The sequence below is a fragment of the Pelecanus crispus genome, chromosome 9 (genome assembly GCF_030463565.1).
Source record: "Pelecanus crispus isolate bPelCri1 chromosome 9, bPelCri1.pri, whole genome shotgun sequence".
Classification (NCBI taxonomy): domain Eukaryota; kingdom Metazoa; phylum Chordata; class Aves; order Pelecaniformes; family Pelecanidae; genus Pelecanus; species Pelecanus crispus.
The window spans coordinates 42,546,062-42,563,988 of NC_134651.1; the positions used below are offsets into that span (position 1 = coordinate 42,546,062).

The 17,927-nt window shown below is 45.7% G+C and overlaps 2 protein-coding genes across 4 annotated transcripts in view; both read left to right on the forward strand.

The window, feature by feature from the left end:
• RABGAP1 (RAB GTPase activating protein 1) overlaps positions 1-17,927 on the forward strand; it is a 75,949-nt gene that overhangs the window by 35,643 nt on the left and 22,379 nt on the right. The gene's annotated exons all lie outside the window — the stretch shown is intronic.
• GPR21 (G protein-coupled receptor 21) lies at positions 4,210-5,275 on the forward strand. The gene has a single exon (XM_075716974.1). It carries the CDS (start codon positions 4,210-4,212, stop codon positions 5,254-5,256), a length of 1,047 nt encoding a protein of 348 aa, XP_075573089.1. The 3' UTR covers positions 5,257-5,275.

The following is a 17,927-nucleotide window of genomic DNA, read 5'->3' on the forward strand; positions in this document are numbered from 1 at the left end:
AACCTCTAGATCCTGTGTTTGATTAGTTTTGATCACGTGGTGATAAAAGTTTAATTAGCTTTTACAAACAGTAGTTTTCCCAAGAGTTCTCGGTGTAACTTCGAATGATTTCTTGAATACCTTTTAATAGTCTTAGATGAGGTTGTATTGTGTCACCGCATGGAGTGGGAGAAGTCTCCACAACACAGAAATATTTTCAATCTCTCTGACCTCAGCCACCTGAACCACATGTTTTAATGTCATTTAGAAGTGCTGGTCCTCGGTAGGCTGGTTGGGCGCTTGGGGCAGCAAGTAGGTGTGTGTCAGCCCAGTTACCTTCCAGTTGCCACTTACGCCCTTTGGTGGCCACTTCCGTCTGGATCTGGTGCAGGGCTGCTTGAGAGAATTAACTTGAGCTGTTGCTGGTTTGGGCTTGGGTGTGTTAAGCAATCAGGACTCAGTTGGCATGAACTTCGAATAGAGTTATTCCTCTCAGGTTTGGAGAAACAATAGAATGTCGGTTAAAGGAAAAACCAGATCTGTCTCTTCTACGGAAATGCCTGTCAGCTGTATAGGAGTTAAGCTTGTACTTGTAATAAAAATCTAAACATTGAGGAGTTCGTGATTTGGTGGCACATCTTTTGTTTTGAAATTTCAGCAACCACATGTTGTTTTGGTCAGTCTCACAATTTCCAGTGCTACCTTGTTTTTATATATCTGAGATATATTTAAAGTTCCATGTATGCTGTTTTCTTAAGGATGTTTATAATGTGTCTATTCATGCCTAAGGATCCAGAAATACTATTTGAATCAATTGGTATGTAAATCATTCTGTGCTTTGGAAAGATAGGAGATCATTTCTCCAGGAGTAATTCAATCATAGCTTGTTTTTTTTGTATAACCACAATACCCTTGCCTAAATTTAATTCAAAGTTTATGTTTCCTAGCTACAGTTCTAGTACTTCAATTGCCATGAGCTATAACAAAAATGAGGGACAGTAGTAAAGGGATCTTTTTGGAGGTAAAGATAGGGTGGGAAACCCAAGTTTTTGTTTTCAGGCCTTTGCACAAGACCAACTAAAAATCTGCCAAGTCATGCTGTTGTCCAGCACAGATTTTTGACCAATACAAGTGTATCATAAAATGTTTTTTTTCTACTTGCAGGCCAGCTAAAATCCTGAGCGTTGCAGCGTGACTCCTTTGAGATCTATCCCTTTGGCTGCAATTCATTTTGCATTAGGTATCCCACAGAATAACAAACGTTTAGCATAGGTTAACCGAAACCTTGCGTTTGTTGGTGTCAGTTGAATTCAGCGTGTGGACTTAACGCTCGTAAAGGTGACGGTTGCACGCTTTCATTTTTGACAAAAGGTCTTTAATTGCTGACGAGCCTCGCTCCAGGCTTTTACTGGTTTGATCAGTTCAAAGACCAGTTCCCGTAGTGATGGGCCTGTCCTGAGCTGTGGCAGTGGAGCAGTTTGGTTGGAGAATGAGCTTCCACATACCATGGGAACGTGTTTTCCAGCGTGTCAAAACGCTGTTGACAAACAACGACATACGAGTGTCCTGTGATGACACCTTGGCCTTGTACACATCGAAGAGGTTTTTCCAGTTGAAGATGCGTAATGGTATCAGCTTCTCGTGTGAACAGAAGTTTAAGTGCTACGTTGTGACTCTCTTGCGTGCTCGCTCTCTGGAATGTCGTTGGGTTTTCTAGTTTGTCGAGGTTGGTGTAGGTTGCCTCGGGGACTGTCGGGGACAGTGACGCCGTTGGGGTTTGTGTACACGCGTGCGGGAGGTGCTTCCCTCCCTGGAGCAACATCTGGATGACTGGTGGGACACAGCTCTTGGCTTGCCCTTGGTTCCAGGTGTCTCCTAAGCAACACAAACTACACCTAGCAAAGACACGTTTATTCCGGAATAAGCATTTCCCCAAAAGGGCTCAGATGGGAAAAAGCCTTAAATTATGACTAAACGTTTGAATTCACGTCCTTGCTTTGGACGGCCGTCATTTGCCGTGGCGCTGAGAGGAGGAGCAGGGATGTGCGGTGGGTGTCTGTCTGCAGGACCTGGGCGCGGGTGGGCGTCTGTCTGCAGGGACATGGGGGTGGGCGTCTGTCTGCGGGGACCCGGGCGCGGGTGGGCGCCTGTCTGCAGGGACACGGGGGTGGGTGTCTGCGGGGACCTGGGTGCGGGTGAGCGTCTGTCTGCGGGGACCCGGGCGCGGGTGGGCGTCTGTCTGCAGGGACACGGGGGTGGGTGTCTGCGGGGACCTGGGCGCGGGTGGGCGCCGGTGGGCGCCTGTCTGCAGGGACATGGGGGTGGGTGTCTGCGGGGACCCGGGCGCGGGTGGGCGTCTGTCTGCGGGACCCGGGCGCGGGTGGGCGTCCGTCTGCGGGGACCCGGGCGCGGGTGGGCGTCCGTCTGCGGGGACCCGGGGGTGGGCGTCCGTCTGCGGGGACCCGGGCGCGGGTGGGCGTCCGTCTGCGGGACCCGGGCGCGGGTGGGCGTCCGTCTGCGGGGACCCGGGGGTGGGTGTCCGTCTGCGGGGACCCGGGCGCGGGTGGGCGTCTGTCTGCGGGACCCGGGCGCGGGTGGGCGTCCGTCTGCGGGGACCCGGGCGCGGGTGGGCGTCCGTCTGCGGGGACCCGGGGGTGGGCGTCCGTCTGCGGGGACCCGGGCGCGGGTGGGCGTCCGTCTGCGGGGACCCGGGCGCGGGTGGGCGTCCGTCTGCGGGACCCGGGCGCGGGTGGGCGTCCGTCTGCGGGGACCCGGGCGCGGGTGGGCGTCCGTCTGCGGGGACCCGGGCGCGGGTGGGCGTCCGTCTGCGGGGACCCGGGGGTGGGCGCCTGCCTGCGGGACCCGGGCGCGGGTGGGCGTCTGTCTGCAGGGACACGCGGGTGGGCGCCTGTCTGCAGGACCCGGGCGTGGGTGGGCGCCTGTCTGCAGGACCCGGGCGTGCGAGGGAAGAGCCGGCCGCCGGCCTGGAGCGCGGGGGACCCGCTCGTTTTCCCCGGAGGCCGCGGGGTCGCGCCGGGTGAGGCACCTACCGCCCTCGGCCACTCGCGAAACCGCCTCGCCCAGCGCCTTTCGAGCGCACACCCGCATTTCCGAGGCTGCGGCCGGCGGAGCCGGGGCGGGCAGCGGCGGCCGGCGCTGCCGGGCTCCCCTCCCCCCCCCCCGCCACCCCCGGCTGCCGCCCGGGGCCGGGCCCGGCGCTGGGGCGGCCCGAGGGGGCGGCCGGGGGGGCTGCGGCCCCGCTCCCCGCCGGCGCCGCGCCCTCCTCCGCGCTCCTGCCCGCCTCCCTCCCCTTCCTCCCCGCCGTCCCCTCCCCCTGGCTCCGCATCGCCGCGGCCGGGGCACACGCCGCCCGTGCCGGCGCCGGGCCGAGGATGCTCCCGGGCTTTTGTTCCCCCGCGGCAGGTAGGGGCCGGCGGCGGGGCCGGGCTGCGCCCCGGGCAGGGCCGGGGGCGGCGGCGGGGGCCGGAGCGGCGCGGTCCGGGAGAGGCGGCGAACAAAAGCGTCGTGCAAAATGGAGCCAGGAGAGAAGGGCTGGACCCCCCCCCCCCCCGCCCGCCCCCGATCACCCCCCCTCCCCGCCGCGCATCCCTCCGCCTGGATGGCCGGCGGCAGGAATTTCGGGGAGGCTGCTTCGCCCGGAAAAGCTCCGGCCCGGAGCCCCGGGCCGAGGGCGTGGGGAAGGGGCAGGGGCCGGGGGGAAGGCGGCGCGGCGGGGGCAGGCGGCGGCCGGGGAGCGCCGGAGCAGGGCGTGGGGAGGGAGGGGAGGTGGTGGAGGTGGTAGCGCGGGGGGGGGGGAAGCGGCGGTTCTGTAAAACACTTTCCCCTTCTCTTCTGTCAGCCTTTGGGAGGACTCTCGTCCTGAGTCGGTGAAGGTTCCTTCTCCCTCTTCCCCCAACCCTTCATCCCTCCTCGGCGAGGCAGCCCACCCGGGAGGGCTTTAATATCAGCCCTCTCCCGTGTGCGTGTGTGAAGTTGCTGACATGACTGCTGCTGGGTCCCGGTGCAGCGGTAGCGGCGGGGAGCCGGATTTAAAGGGGAATTGTGCTGCAGACAATGCACAGCAGCAGCATCTGGAGCAGCCCTGGGGACCGGAGCTCCGGTTGTGACATTGCTACACACACAGCACCAGCCGCAATGACAGCAGCTGCCTGGAGTGGCTGCAGGCAGCAGGCAGGAGCATGAAGTGAAGAGATCACTGCAGTGCTCAAGATGAACTCCTCTTTGGTTGGCAACCAGAGTGGCCGGCCGTTCTGTCTCCTGGCCATTAGCTATTTGGAGACCATCAATTTTTGCCTCCTGGAAGTGGTTATTATTGTGTTCCTCATGGTGCTGATTATTTCGGGCAACATCATTGTGATATTTGTCTTTCACTGTGCACCTCTGCTGAACCACCACACCACCAGCTACTTCATCCAGACTATGGCATATGCTGACCTCCTGGTGGGCGTGAGCTGTCTGGTGCCTTCTTTGTCTCTGCTGCACTATCCTATTGTTTTAAGTGAGTCCTTGGTTTGCCAAATCTTTGGTTATGTGGTATCGGTGCTGAAGAGCGTCTCCATGGCCTCTTTGGCATGCATTAGCATTGACAGATACATTGCCATCACAAAGCCGCTGACCTACAACACGCTGGTTACCCCGTGGAGACTTCGAATCTGCATACTGATCATTTGGCTGTACTCCTGCCTGGTCTTCTTACCCTCCTTCCACTGGGGAAAGCCTGGATATCACGGGGATGTGTTTCAGTGGTGTGCCAATTCCTGGAACACCGATCCCTATTTTACCCTCTTCATCGTGGTGATGCTCTATGCCCCGGCTGCTTTCATCGTCTGCTTCACTTACTTCAACATCTTCCGCATCTGCCAGCAGCACACCAAGGAGATCAACGAGAGGCGAGTGCGCTTCAGCTCTCAGGATGGGGAGGCTGGGGAGGCACAGCCTTGCCCGGACAAGCGCTATGCCATGGTTCTTTTCCGCATCACCAGTGTCTTCTACATCCTCTGGTTGCCCTACATAATCTATTTCCTGCTGGAGAGCTCCAATGTCTATAGTAACCGCGTTGCATCCTTCTTGACCACTTGGCTTGCCATTAGCAACAGTTTCTGCAACTGTGTCATTTACAGTCTCTCCAACAGTGTCTTTCAGAAGGGGCTTAAGCGTCTCTCGGGGGCTATTTGTGCCTCTTGCGCTAGACAGAGGGTAGCTAAGGACTCCTCAACCTCTAGGAGCAAAAGATCTTCCAATGGATGTCATGTCTAAGACGCCTGTCGGCTGGACTGGGAAGTGCAGGGACAATTCCGTAAATTGCAAAATAAGTTAAATATGATTTTAAGATGTCCAGATTTGCAAAAAGGTTTCTGAGAAATGCTGCTGACATAGAAGAATCAGGAGCACATATCATTGTGATTTCACTTTTAAAAAAAAAAAGATTGCTGTGGAGGAGGCTGTGGAGTTTCACCTCCATATTTGTTTTTAAGAATAAAGCTGTATCTTGACACTTACCTCTCCAGCTGGTGTGACTGAATGGAGTGGGTGTCTGAGAGCTTCGGCAAAATGTAGTCTTTCTTACAGCTTTACTAGGTTCTTTCGAGATTCGTGCTTCACATGTAAATGATAGATCTGAAGTGGAAATGTCACAGTGTATGGTATATTACAGGGATTTTTTTTAACATATGCCAAAGTATATTGACACAATGTTCCAGCATCATAACAGAAGGGTCCAAACAATTTGTTTTTCAGTGCTACCTAGACAGGACTTCTAGAACGGTAGTGAACGATGTGAACATTTTAGTGCGAACTTAAAGTCTTATTGAGCCATGAGTGCAGTGATGTGATCTGAACAGTCGTACGCTTAGGAGGAACTGATCTGGCTTCCGTGCTCCGTTTCTCTGGTAGGATGCATGTATGCGATCAGAGTACAGCATCTGCATTTTCCTGTTCGTTGTGAATTAAGAAGAAAAACTTGGATCAGACCAAATTTAGCAGTTAAATAAAATGCGGTTTGATAAGCTAAGAGAAAATACATGTCGCTTTATGATACCAGAGTTGTGGTAGCCACTCGAGGATGACGCCAACATGTGAAAATTATTTGCAAACCAGTGGCGAAATGCCACAGTTTTGTATGTGGAAATTTTCTCAAGAACAACTTTAAAAATAACATGTTCCCCCCCACCCTTTTTTTTTTTTTTTTTAAATCTAAATTCTTCTGATATTTTACATACTAGAACTTAAGGGGAAAGGAAAGAAAACAATTGTCTTCTGAACAGCTAAGGGAACTATGTTGTAAATTTAACTGTAGTATTTGAGTTATTCATAAGTGCACAGAGCTAAATCAGAGACATTTTTCTTTAGCCTTTGTGGGATTAAAGATGGTTCGAATATAGCAGGAGCTAAATCCTGTTGGCAAACGCATATCTAACTGGTCAAACAGTCGGTGTCTGAGGAACAAAGTCTCACTGACCACAGCTTTTTCAAGCTAACTTATATTAAATATTTTTGAGTACTGTAATGCTGTTAAGAAGGCAGCATAGCCCTCAAATTGATTAGTTTTCCCAAAGAATATCTTTGTCGTCTTACCGATGCCATATTGGAAAATAGAAGTGAACCATGTATTCCTGTACCAGTGGGTTACGGTCTGCATCGTCTTATCTCACACTGTCCCTGGTACAGGGATGTCCCCCCGCCACACCTCTGGTCTGAGAGCAGGTTACGTGCCATGACCGTCCGCAGCTCGCTTCCTTCGTTGTGCTTCCAGTCAGTGCGTTGGACTGCTGTGAGCCTGGGGAATTCTGTCAGCTCCTGTGGTACGGTTGGTGTGTGCTGTTTGTTAGTCATGGTGGGAATGAAAGAATACTAGGGAAAAGTAATTTGATTTTTTTTTTCTTTTTTTTTAAAGAATTGGGGTAATTCTCTTGGCCAAAGGGAAGACTCTGTATTTTTGTTAAATGGTTTCAGGTCTACTGTTGTTACAGATCAAGATCATCCTCTTTTTAGCACTCTGCCCTGTCCCTCCCGCAAGCATACATGTGCCCTCCTCTCTGGTCCGCTCTGAGCCCTGGCCTCGCGTCTTCCGTGCTTTGCCCCGGAGGATAACAGTTCGTGTCTCTGTCCTGTGTTTGCACGTGCAGCGATTGCTACAGACCATCCTGCTTGCTGCCCATCCACACTTACCCCAGTACAGCCTTGTGAGGCTGCCAGGGAGGAAACAGTGAAGCAAAGAGAGCGCAGCGGGATGAAGCGCTCCTGGTTGTGCTTGTCAGCGCTCATTGCTGGTAGACAAGAGTTCCTCTCACGGGGGTGCGTGTACCTGTTCCTGGGGAGGATGGGGCAGAAGCTCCTACTGTTCCTGCCTAGTTTTGGTTTGAGCGCCCTGTTACAAAGCATGTCGTATCTTGGTCTGCTGTCAACGTATTTTATCAACAGTCCAAACCTCTCAAGATAAACTTCCTCCTTAGTTCCTCTGAAATTTTAAGAACAAAGGTTGTCTGAACCCTGATGCCTTCACGACGACATTTCTTGTTATCTTCTGTAATGAGACAGTGTCTAGAGCCAGGGCTGGCACTGTGATCCTTGCGATGGAGGTGATTTGTTCTGCAGAGCTCTTGCAGTCTGAATTTTGGTTAGAGACACAGACAGCCGTGGGGGGAGCGGAGGGTAAGGGTGTAGTGAGTCATTTATAAATGGTATAATAAGCTCACAGCACATCAGCTGGCTAATTGTTCTCGAGTGTTTTGTAGGTATTATGGCAAAGGTGGGCTTTGGGGAACAATTTAAGGGCTTTAGTCACTAATATCAAAGCGTGTGTGTGTGGTATTTTTGGAACAGCCTCTCAGGTAAACTCCCAGTAGCTTTCCTCTGTCTCTTTACCTTATCTAACATTTCCAAGTCTTTGAAGTGATGCAATCTATCACTAAAATAGCGTTTGGTTAAATGTAATAGAAGAAAAGAATCTGCTAGGGCCTAAAACCCTAAAAATGGCAGTTTCAGGTTTTAATTTTTAATTCCAGGAAGCTGGAGAGCAAAGATTGTTGCTTTTTTTTTTTTTTTATGGCACGAATAGAGGGCTTAAATAGGAGCATTGTATGCTAGTTTTTGAGAATATGGAAAATTCTAAAAAGTGGTAAGGGGTCTAAGTCATGGTGTAGAGATTTAACTCGAGATGAAGCAGTTGCTACTTCAGCTATAAGCCTAGAATTGTACTTAAAGTGTGGTGGTTGTTGCAGATGCAGATGCATGCTTGCAGCTGTTGTTGCTTTGCAGCTAAGGTTCAGTTGTAACATTCCTAACAGCCAGGCTTTTGTTCAGTTGCCTTACTCATCTCAAAGTCTTCACCAGTTCAGATGATTTCCATGAGAGGTGAAAATCAGAATCTGGAAGTCTCCAAGACATGAGGATGGAGAGGAGTTGCAGCCAATTGATGCGTTCAAGTTTCATCCAGCTTTTTTACAGACACTTTTAAATGTTGCCTGAGTAGCTTAGTTTTAGCGTCAAATACTTCTATTTTTGTCTGTGTTAATTTATTGATTTTTTTTTTTTTAATTTAAATTACTTTTTTTTCCTAAGTTAATTTAATGTTGATCTAGGTTTGTATGTGATTAGATGTTTTAAATATTCATAACATTTGAGTCTGTTGTCTGCAGTGAAATTGCATGGGGGTGAATCATGTTCACCGTGCCAACTGTGGAAGAAATCATTTTGAAATGTATTACCTTGTTTGCTCAGCAGTCCATTTAACATCCTTTGTCATGTAGTTAACGTGAGGCACAGTAGTCCTTTTCATCACAATCTGTGCTATGAATTGTTAGGCAGCAAACTTTCCAGTTGGATCACTTTCATCATTGTACGTATGGATCTAATCCTTTCTTGGCTATATTTGTATCCGAGTGTGCCTGGTGCTTTAGAAATCAGTATCAGGAGCATTGCACAGATGAATGCCACACCAAGGAGAATACAGAAATCAAATTACATCTTCATAAAAATTGTGTGTTGTGATATGATTAAATGAACTAATCTTGAAGTTCCATCTCAAGCTATAATTTTTTTTTTATTAGGGTTATCTGCCTCACTTTCAAATTAAGCTGATAGAAGGCTCAATTTGCAGGATGCAGTTCAGTGGCATTTTTTTAGTACCATGGAAAGGATTTCTATATGCACAGCTTCTCAGAAGGTGATAATTTGCTTCATCTAAAACTCTTGATAATTTTTTCTTTTTTTTTTAGGTTTACTGGAAGTTTAGGTTGTGATTATGTTGTCATTTTCTAAATAGGCTGGCAGAAAATCTGTGAAATACTGGGTTTCTTTTATAATCTCCAATCAAGTGACAGTATTTTTTAACTCAACAGATATCTTGTGTGAAACAAAAATTTTGCTGTTATCTACTGTTAGGGTTTTTTTAATTAAATGTTGCTAGTTTCTACAGTCTTTATTTGCTATTAGGGGTTTTGTACTTGTTTTTAAGCTTCTTGTCACTCAGAAATTTGTCTCTACTAGTTGGAATTCTGGCATGGCTCGGTGTCAGAGTGCTAAAGGGCAATCTTGAATATTTGTCACAAATCTTTGACAAGAAGAAAGTACCGAGGCACAGAGAATCTCAAGAGTAGCACGAGGTTGCGTGAAGAGTCTTTCTTAAAGCAGGGACTTGAATGAGAATTTCCAAATTCCAGTCTTGCGCTGCTTCTCTATGGCATTGTTCCTTTCCTGCTCATATAAAGGTTTTACCTGTCAGAAGTCCTGAATTTCAGCCATTTGTCTGTTCTGAAAAAGACACATGCAAGGTGTATGTGATGTGAGATGGAAGCATTCAGTGTGTAAATTTAATAAGCAGATTTTTTGATATTTATTGTGGTATTACCAGCTGCTGTGATGATAACAGATGTGCTGAACCTTCATGAGTCAGGAAGTCTGAAACATTTGGGTCTGATCTTACTCCACATCAGGGTTTGAAGTTGACAGAACTTCTAATGCAGGTCGGTGCTTTAAAAACTGTATTTCTTAGCAACTAATACCTGAGCATAGGAGTCTACCTTTAGACGTTACAAACAAAAGGCCCATTTAAAATTGTTCAAATTACTTGATTCATCTGTCCTAGGTAATTTTAATTTAGTAAGAGGAGGTGGAGGTTTTGGAGGGCTTTTGTTGTTGTTTTAACACGGTTTTAGTTCTGGGTACTTGAAGCACCTGCTAAAACATTTGCCTGACCTGGTCCTTATTTTGTTGTTTAGGTTAGAAACCTTTTTCTTCCTTCCTATGACTTTGCAGAATACAACCACACATCCTTTCCGTGGTGTCACTCAAGGTAAACTTGAATTTTACCTGACTGCCAACGCTATCTGAAGTTGGCAAAGCACACGTTTGTAACTGATGTTCTGCTGAGGTCCAAGAGGTGCAATGGCCCCCGTGGTTTTTATATTTAAACGGGGGAAGAGTAGCTGTCTTCCCTGCTGCAACTTAAAGGAATGGACAGTTTGCAAACCTCGGGGTGGTTCTGCTGAGGCTTCCAGGAGGGGAGAGGCTGGGGCATAACGGCGGCAGTGAAATGCCCAAGGCGAGCCCATTTGCTGCCCTGGCGAAAGCAGCACTTCCTCCCTGCTGTCTGAGCCTGCCTGTGTCTCATCCCATTCCTGCTCTTCTCTTTCCACTCCTATTGCTGAAATTCAGAGCTCTAGAAAGCACGATTGACGTAGGGCTTTTCTTATGTTTCATAGTCATTATACGATGAATGCTGTTGTTTGTATGTGGCTGTGGTCTCAGGGCAACCAGGTATATTAAATCTATTACTCGCTTCGGGATCCCTGAGACTTTGTAATAGTGCAGGCTTGAAATACATTTGGCTGAGGTCGGGTTAGACCTTGGGATAAGTCGCAGCTGCCAAGACCGCTGGGCCGTCAGGTTTTACAGACTGTCCAGCAAAGTAAACAGCCCCTCCTTTAGGACGATGGGAGAATCCCCCATTGTGAAAACAACCCATTTTGCACTAGAAAAGAAGCGTTCTGACTTCTAGAGACCCCGACGTCTTAAAAAAATCTCAGTTGTTACTTCCCTTGTTGCCTGTGCGTTGCAGAGATTTTCTGCAGATAAGCAAAGGCAGACAATTTAATACTAAAATTATGTATGTGAAATGTTTTTGGAAGAGGAGAGCTCTTCAAAATCAAAATTTAGTATGTGTAAAACCAGATGCAGTTGTGTTTAGAGAAAGAAACTGAAAGTTGTGGCCGGTGGAAACAAAGAAAGGAAACCTGCTGGGCAGCTGTGCCTGCGCTGATGGGAGGATGTAAGTTGCAGTTCTGTCAGAACGATGGGGTATTTAATTTGGGTCGTATCCTTTACAATACACTTTTTTTAAAAGATGGCATTTAACCTTCTTGCTTTTGCTTTGCTGTGCTCCAAAGGCAGCTCGGCTGAGCCTCAGGGCTCCCGCCCCTGCAGCAAGCGGGTCCCCTTCAGACGTGGAGTGGCGATCCAGCCCCTCCATGTCACGTCAGGTGAGATGGGATTGTACCAGCCGGTGTCATGGTTGACCATCTGAGGTGTTCGAGCGATAGGGAAATAATCTGATGTGATACAGTTTGTTTAGTCAGCTTTTCAGTTTTTTTTTTTTTCTGACACACGAGGTTTTCTAGACAGGTGAAATGTTTTGCTTATGCAGGCAGCTTTGCTGACGGTTCTCCACTCAATATTGATTGACTTCTGTCACAGTTCAGTTTTTATTCCCATTGCAGAGTTTAAACCAAGCCACAGTCTGCGTCTGTTCTACGTGCATTTAGTGGTGGTTGCAAATGGAAGTGGTTGCGGATTTCACCCGTATCATATTTGGATCTCTTGAGCTTTAGCACTTAATGAAAATGTTAATGTAAGTTATGTTCCTGTATCCCGATCCAGGTTCCTTATTTACAGCCCCTGGTGTACTTTAGCAATCTCTCCAGTCAAAACTGATTCTCTGGCTGGTGAATTTGTGGTTACTTAAATTGAGAAACAGAAGGTGTTAGTCATCTTTGTTTTGGCCTGAAGACGTTGGGGAGGAGCGTCGGGATCGCCGAGCTGATCAGAGGAGGCGCAGGCTCCGCTCCGGAGAGAGAGGCCAGGGCGCCGCGGGACTGTTACCCGTAGGCAGGCTGATAACCGGTAGCTTTATTTGCTAACAAATTTTTAGCAATGCTGAGTGGATGCACGTTGCATTAGGTTATATTTAGAACCGGGGTTTAGACAGGCAAACACGTTTTGAAGTTGGCGGTCGCCGCGCGCGCGGAGGAGTGCTGCACCCGGGCTGTTCCTGAGGTGCAGCACGGGAGGACCCTTGGGGGGCTATGGAGAGGGGAGGGAGCCCGAACTTTTTGTTCCGACTTCTTTCTTTTTATGAATTTGTAAGGTGAGGATAGCAACTTTGTAATTCAAAGCTTTGGCTTCTCTCTGCTGGTCATTACCGGAGATCCTTTAATTAAAAAATGGAATAAATTCAAATAACTCCTTGTAAAGATGAACTCAAATCTTGCCGTGCATATATGAGTCATTCTTAAATGTTACAAAGATCACGCGATACAAGCAATCAAATGCTTAATAAACCAAGTCATTTCTTTTACGGTAAATTGAAAAAAGTTCTTCTGGGATTTCAACTGTAAATGAATCCTTGAAAATCAATAATTAGATTAGTAAAGGATGATGTTTTAATATGCTGGCAGGAATATAGAGGGATTTGTCAGGGGAAGCGAAAACAGACTTTGCACTAAAGTGGCTTAGGTATATTTATAGTGCTAGTGATTTTGTGTGTGTGTGAAATCTTTGGACTATTTTAATATAATGTAAGGCTTTGAGCTTTAGCTAACTCAAGTTGCTCGTTTTATGAAGTTACATTAGTACCACACTGTGAAGTATTTTTAAATATTAGCATTAATGAGTATTAAAAGTATTTCATAAAAACAGTTTTTTAAAACATTTTCTGTAGATGCTGTCAAAGGAATTGATGTTTAGTGTACAAAGAAATAAAACCCTGAGGGCTGTAAGGTACCTGTATGTTTCTGATCACCTCGGTTTTTGAGGGGTTAGGTATTTCTTGAGGATAAATTGTTGTCGTTAAAACCTACTAAAAATAATGGTGCAGTTAATCCTTTCAGATAATAGGAAGCCGCATCACCTCCAGCCACGCTTTTGAACTGTCTGAAAGGATTTGCAATTGCATATATTGTCTTCACAGACTTATGTCTTTAGAAATGCTGTACAGCACAGTGTTTTGCAAGTTCCTATGCTGATAAATTTCTCTCCTATGTAACCTTTGAAATCTAGTTTCTGTTGTAATTCTAGCATGTAAACACTAGATTCAATTTTGTATTCCTCTAGTGAATGCAACAGGATGGAAATGAGTTTGCAGTTGCTAATGATGAGCTTTTTTACTGTTCTTGATACTCGTGGGTATGTCTTTTCTTCAGGGATTTCAGAATTGTATTAGTACCTTTTTTAATTGCGTTTCTTTTTTTTCCCACATGCTGTTTACGGTTAAACTGCAAGCATGGGAGGCTCTGCGTGCATGTGCTTTTAGGTTGCTTTGCTGAGCGAAACACAGTGGAGCGATCTTACTTTAAAGGATGCTCGCTTTTCCTTGTGTCCCACCTGCTTCCTTGCGCCTTCACAGTATCTGGGACAGCAGAAGCCACTGGTGAGGTTATCTCAGTGTGTTCTGTGGAGATTTGACATTTGGCAGGGGGTTGTTACGAGGAGTTTTGTTTGGGAGCCAGTCCAGCTCCTTTAGGCGAGTAGTGTTAAAACTGGTAGGTTTTTTTCCTGTGTCAGTGAAAAGGCCAAGAGTAGGCAGAATCACAGGTAAGAATGTGTATGTGTGTGTTTGTAGTAACCTTGTGCACCTTTTAATGCTGGAAATTGTTTCGTATTAAAAGATGAGAAAGAGGTGTGAGAGTGAATCCCCTGCTATGAAGAACTACGGAAAACAAAATCCACCAAAGCAGATTAGAAAAGCAAACAGGTGAATTAGAGCCAATCCGACCCTTCAGACTCTAATGCTGTGTTTAATTCTGACGCAGTGGGGAGTATCCGGGTGTCGGTCTGGGCTCCTCGATGTTCCTCGTCTCTGCCGGGGTTTGCTCTGTTGGGTACCCTGCAAGGGAAGGGGGAGATGGCGAAGAGGGGGGTATTCTGATATGTGAGGCAGCTGAGGAAGAGTTATCGTGGTGGCTCCAGAATTATCTATTTGTGCCAACTCAGTTGTTGTTAAAATACAGGGGAGAGGGGTACTTCTGCCCCATTGTTTTAACAGACGTTTCTGTAGCTGATTTTTCAACTAAGACTAATAATAAGAAAAACTACAGTTGAGCCAAAAATGACAAATGTTACTGATTTAAAATAATACTTGCATATTTTTAAATATGAAATGGAACTAGATAAATCAGAAGCATGTAAATATCTGATTCTAAATCTTTACATAATTATTTCCAAGAGGTAATTTTGCTATGAGCTATTAAAACTCAAAGAAATGTATGATTCCCTTTGAGATGATCTGTACCCCAGCTGTGTCATACATCTCTTGGCTTGTTTCCTTTTTGCTGTAGATGTACATACATATATATATATATGTGTACTGTGGGACTGCGCAATTACCGCCGGGTTAAATTGCTCGTTTTAAAATACATATATACATGTATTTTACATATATATGTGCGTATGTGTATGTATGTATTTTAAAACGAGCAATTTAACCCGGCGGTAATTGTGCAGTCACACAGTTTAGGGCTTTGTACAATATGTAATTTTAAGAATGTCAATGTGGTTCTTAGCGAATTTTATAAACACTTTTCTGAATCTGTTATCAGCACTTGCCATCCTAAGAGAAACTGCACATTTTTCAGTGATTGTTCCACGGGTTACGTTTTTGTCTGCCATTTGTTCTGGATTGATGTAATCTTGATACTACTAAAATTTCAAGGGCTGTTGACGCATTTCACATAGCCTAGGATTGCCTGTTCTCCAAATATATGGATCATGCATCAACAGTACTAAGTAGCCTTACTGTTTTGCCTAAAAGCCTAGCTAATTTATTTAATATTCTCTCTTTAAAGAGAGGTCTCTGGAATGGGTAGCGTATTTTGGGATGCTCCTTCTCTTTAAAGGGAAACTCAGAATTGAATAGCAGTACTTGTTGATCAGTGATATTATTGTAGCCAAAGGATGCATGGGTGGTTTAATAGGAAGTTTTTGCTTCAAGTTTCTTGATGAAATGTAGTGTTCTACAGAGCTGTGTGAAGAGTGTAGTTTTTTATTCTGAAATGCACTTGTACACTTTATTTGAAAGGTCTGAATGGATCATAAATACATTTAAGAAATAAATGATACGTCACATGTTTTCACGTCTTGTCTCGGATGACTTTTATGTAACTGTGCTGATAAAGGTGTGTTTGTTTGGGAGTGGGTGGGGTTTTTTCTTCATATCTTGATTGCTCTAAATAGTCTGGCTTGTACGTAATTGCCAAGAGCAGGAAAACCTTCCAGCATGCGTTTTGTGTTTATGCTTTATCCATACATGATGCAGGGCACTGTAGGCAAACTCCTCTCTATAATTTTCCTGTGGGAAACTTGAGCCCTAAAAGGAAACGAACACAGCAAAAGGGCTGGATATCACAAGGGATTCACTTTTATTTTTAGAATTGAACTATATTGCCATATTTGGACTGAAAGTATGCTGTATCAATGCACTATTGTATCAAATTGCAGCTGTTTAACTATTCCGAATTTGTCTAAATTATTCAGGTTTCTTTCCAGAAATACTATTTATTTATGAATCTTCTTGGTGAGCGCTAAGACCAGGTAACACATTCTGCGGGGAGCATTTCTTGTGAGAAGTTAACAAGTACCTTGTGTTGAAAGTAGATTTTGTGATATTTCTCTAAGGTCTCAGTAACAGGTGTAATTCTTCTTCCTGGAAACTTCTCACAGTGGTTTGGTCGAAGACAAACGCAGGAAATGCACTCTGTGTAAAAGTCAGTGTAAATATTGCTTACTAAAAGTTTAACTTGGGAATGCCGTCAACCTGCAAAATAGACCTGATGACACAGTATCCTATTGACATTGAAAATACCGAAAGACCTTTTAATATTTTTGGGTGTACTTAAAATGTACAGACCTGCTCAAAATAACTTATCCCCATCGTGTAATATTACCCTTGTTGTATTTTGAATCATTCTGGGGGTGGGGGTTGGGGGAATCTAAAGGTTGGACCTCACCATTTTTCCATTTTCATGTTGTTTTTGAAGTCAGCCTGTGCCTAGGTAAAGGCTTTATGTTTTATGACCCCATCGGATTTCTCCAGTAGCCTGGTGAGACAGGAGTTGATCTTTGGGTGGCAAGCCATTTCCAGCAGGCAGCTTCCTCTGCTTCTTTGGAGATTTCTTATTTCAGTTTTTTCATCACAGATCTTGTCCCTTCAGCAAGTCTTTGCTGCTGCTTCATCCTCTTGGGTTTATATAGGGGATTAGGAGGAATAAACCTGAGCTGCTGAAAACTGCAAGTAGATCAGCCCCATGAAGAGGTACTAGGAACTCCAGCTCTTCCATGTCTTTTGATTGTGGCTTAAGCTACAGAAAAAGCTTCTAAAGTAACGCAGTCTCAGTCTGAAGACATTGATAGAGGTTGAAACTGCATGATATGGTTTGTGGATCTTGGGACGGTCCCCGGAAGATCATGAAAATACAAGGAAAAATGTCTTTTAAGTGTGTCCAGTTCAGGAGGTGGGAACCAATACGCTTTTATATACAGGCTGATACAACAGATGAGCTTTTATCTGCTGGGCTGCATCCTGGTTTCCACAATTAGTCATGTAATTTCTTTTTAAATCAACTGGAGATGAAGGTTTCAGTAGAACTCCACTAATATTTTAAAGTGCATGAAAGAGGGGGAGGAAGGGTATGTTCTTTGAGCATCCGCATTTTCCTGCTTTCCTTCGGAGCAGTGAACTGTTGTGAGAATTTTAATCTTCACTACACTTGCCTCAGTTCTCATGGTTGTTTTCCATTCTGTTTTCTTTATTACTTTCTTTTTCTTCCTGTCATTCTTAGCTTTCTATTTTTCAGTCCCAGTTAGTGAAGGGTGTGGGTTCAGAAGGGTTTCCTTCAGTTCCCAGTCCCCTGAAAGCATGAGAAATTGCCCATTGAGCCAATTCTCACAGCAAGGTATAAAAATAGGAGTAAAGAAAAGGTTACACAATGCTTGGATTGCAGCAGTTTGTACTAATGGGGAGATTTCAAAGCCATGGCTTGAAAAACATTTTTTAAACCTTATCATTTCCTTTAATTTTCCTCTCCCCAAGCTATGTTTCAGCTGCAGGAACTAGCGTTACAGATTACTTGAAGAATTGTACTGAAACATAGGAGTCAAGTGCTGAACAAGTCACGCAAAGCCAGAGAGAGACCACTAATTAGTCCTCTTTAGCCATAATGAGTGATTTGTTTGAGAAGCCTATCCTCAGAGTTTCCAACCAGATGCTTTGGTCTCTGCTATTAAATAAGTGGATTAAAAGGCAAGTGGGTTTAAGGGTATTTTGCTATTGCAGCAGAACACAGGTAACACTCAGGAAAAACCCACTTGTTTGGTACCACAAATTGCTATTAGTGAACAGTACCTGTGCTCTTGCAAAGCAGCGTACTCTACTGTAATTCAATCTTGCAAACTTTTAAGAAACTGAAAGTTAGCACTAAGACTGTATTCACATGCTTTAAAGTTTTCAGGTTGTTTCTGAGCATTGTCTTTCTCTACTTGCAAAACTAGCTGAAGCTAACAGCCAGCCATTCTCTTACTTGTCTTTGTTGACTTCAAAGGCTTATATTTATACAGAATTTATTTAGCATTGGATTGGGTTTGTTTCCGATTTCCTTATAATGAGATGGACCTCTTTGGCATGTTAATTATTATCAAATTGAAATGCTGAACAGTACTTT

Bases quoted from the DNA above. Each gene is read 5' to 3' on its own strand.
- GPR21 (XM_075716974.1), top strand. From the start codon at position 4,210: ATGAACTCCTCTTTGGTTGGCAACCAGAGTGGCCGGCCGTTCTGTCTC.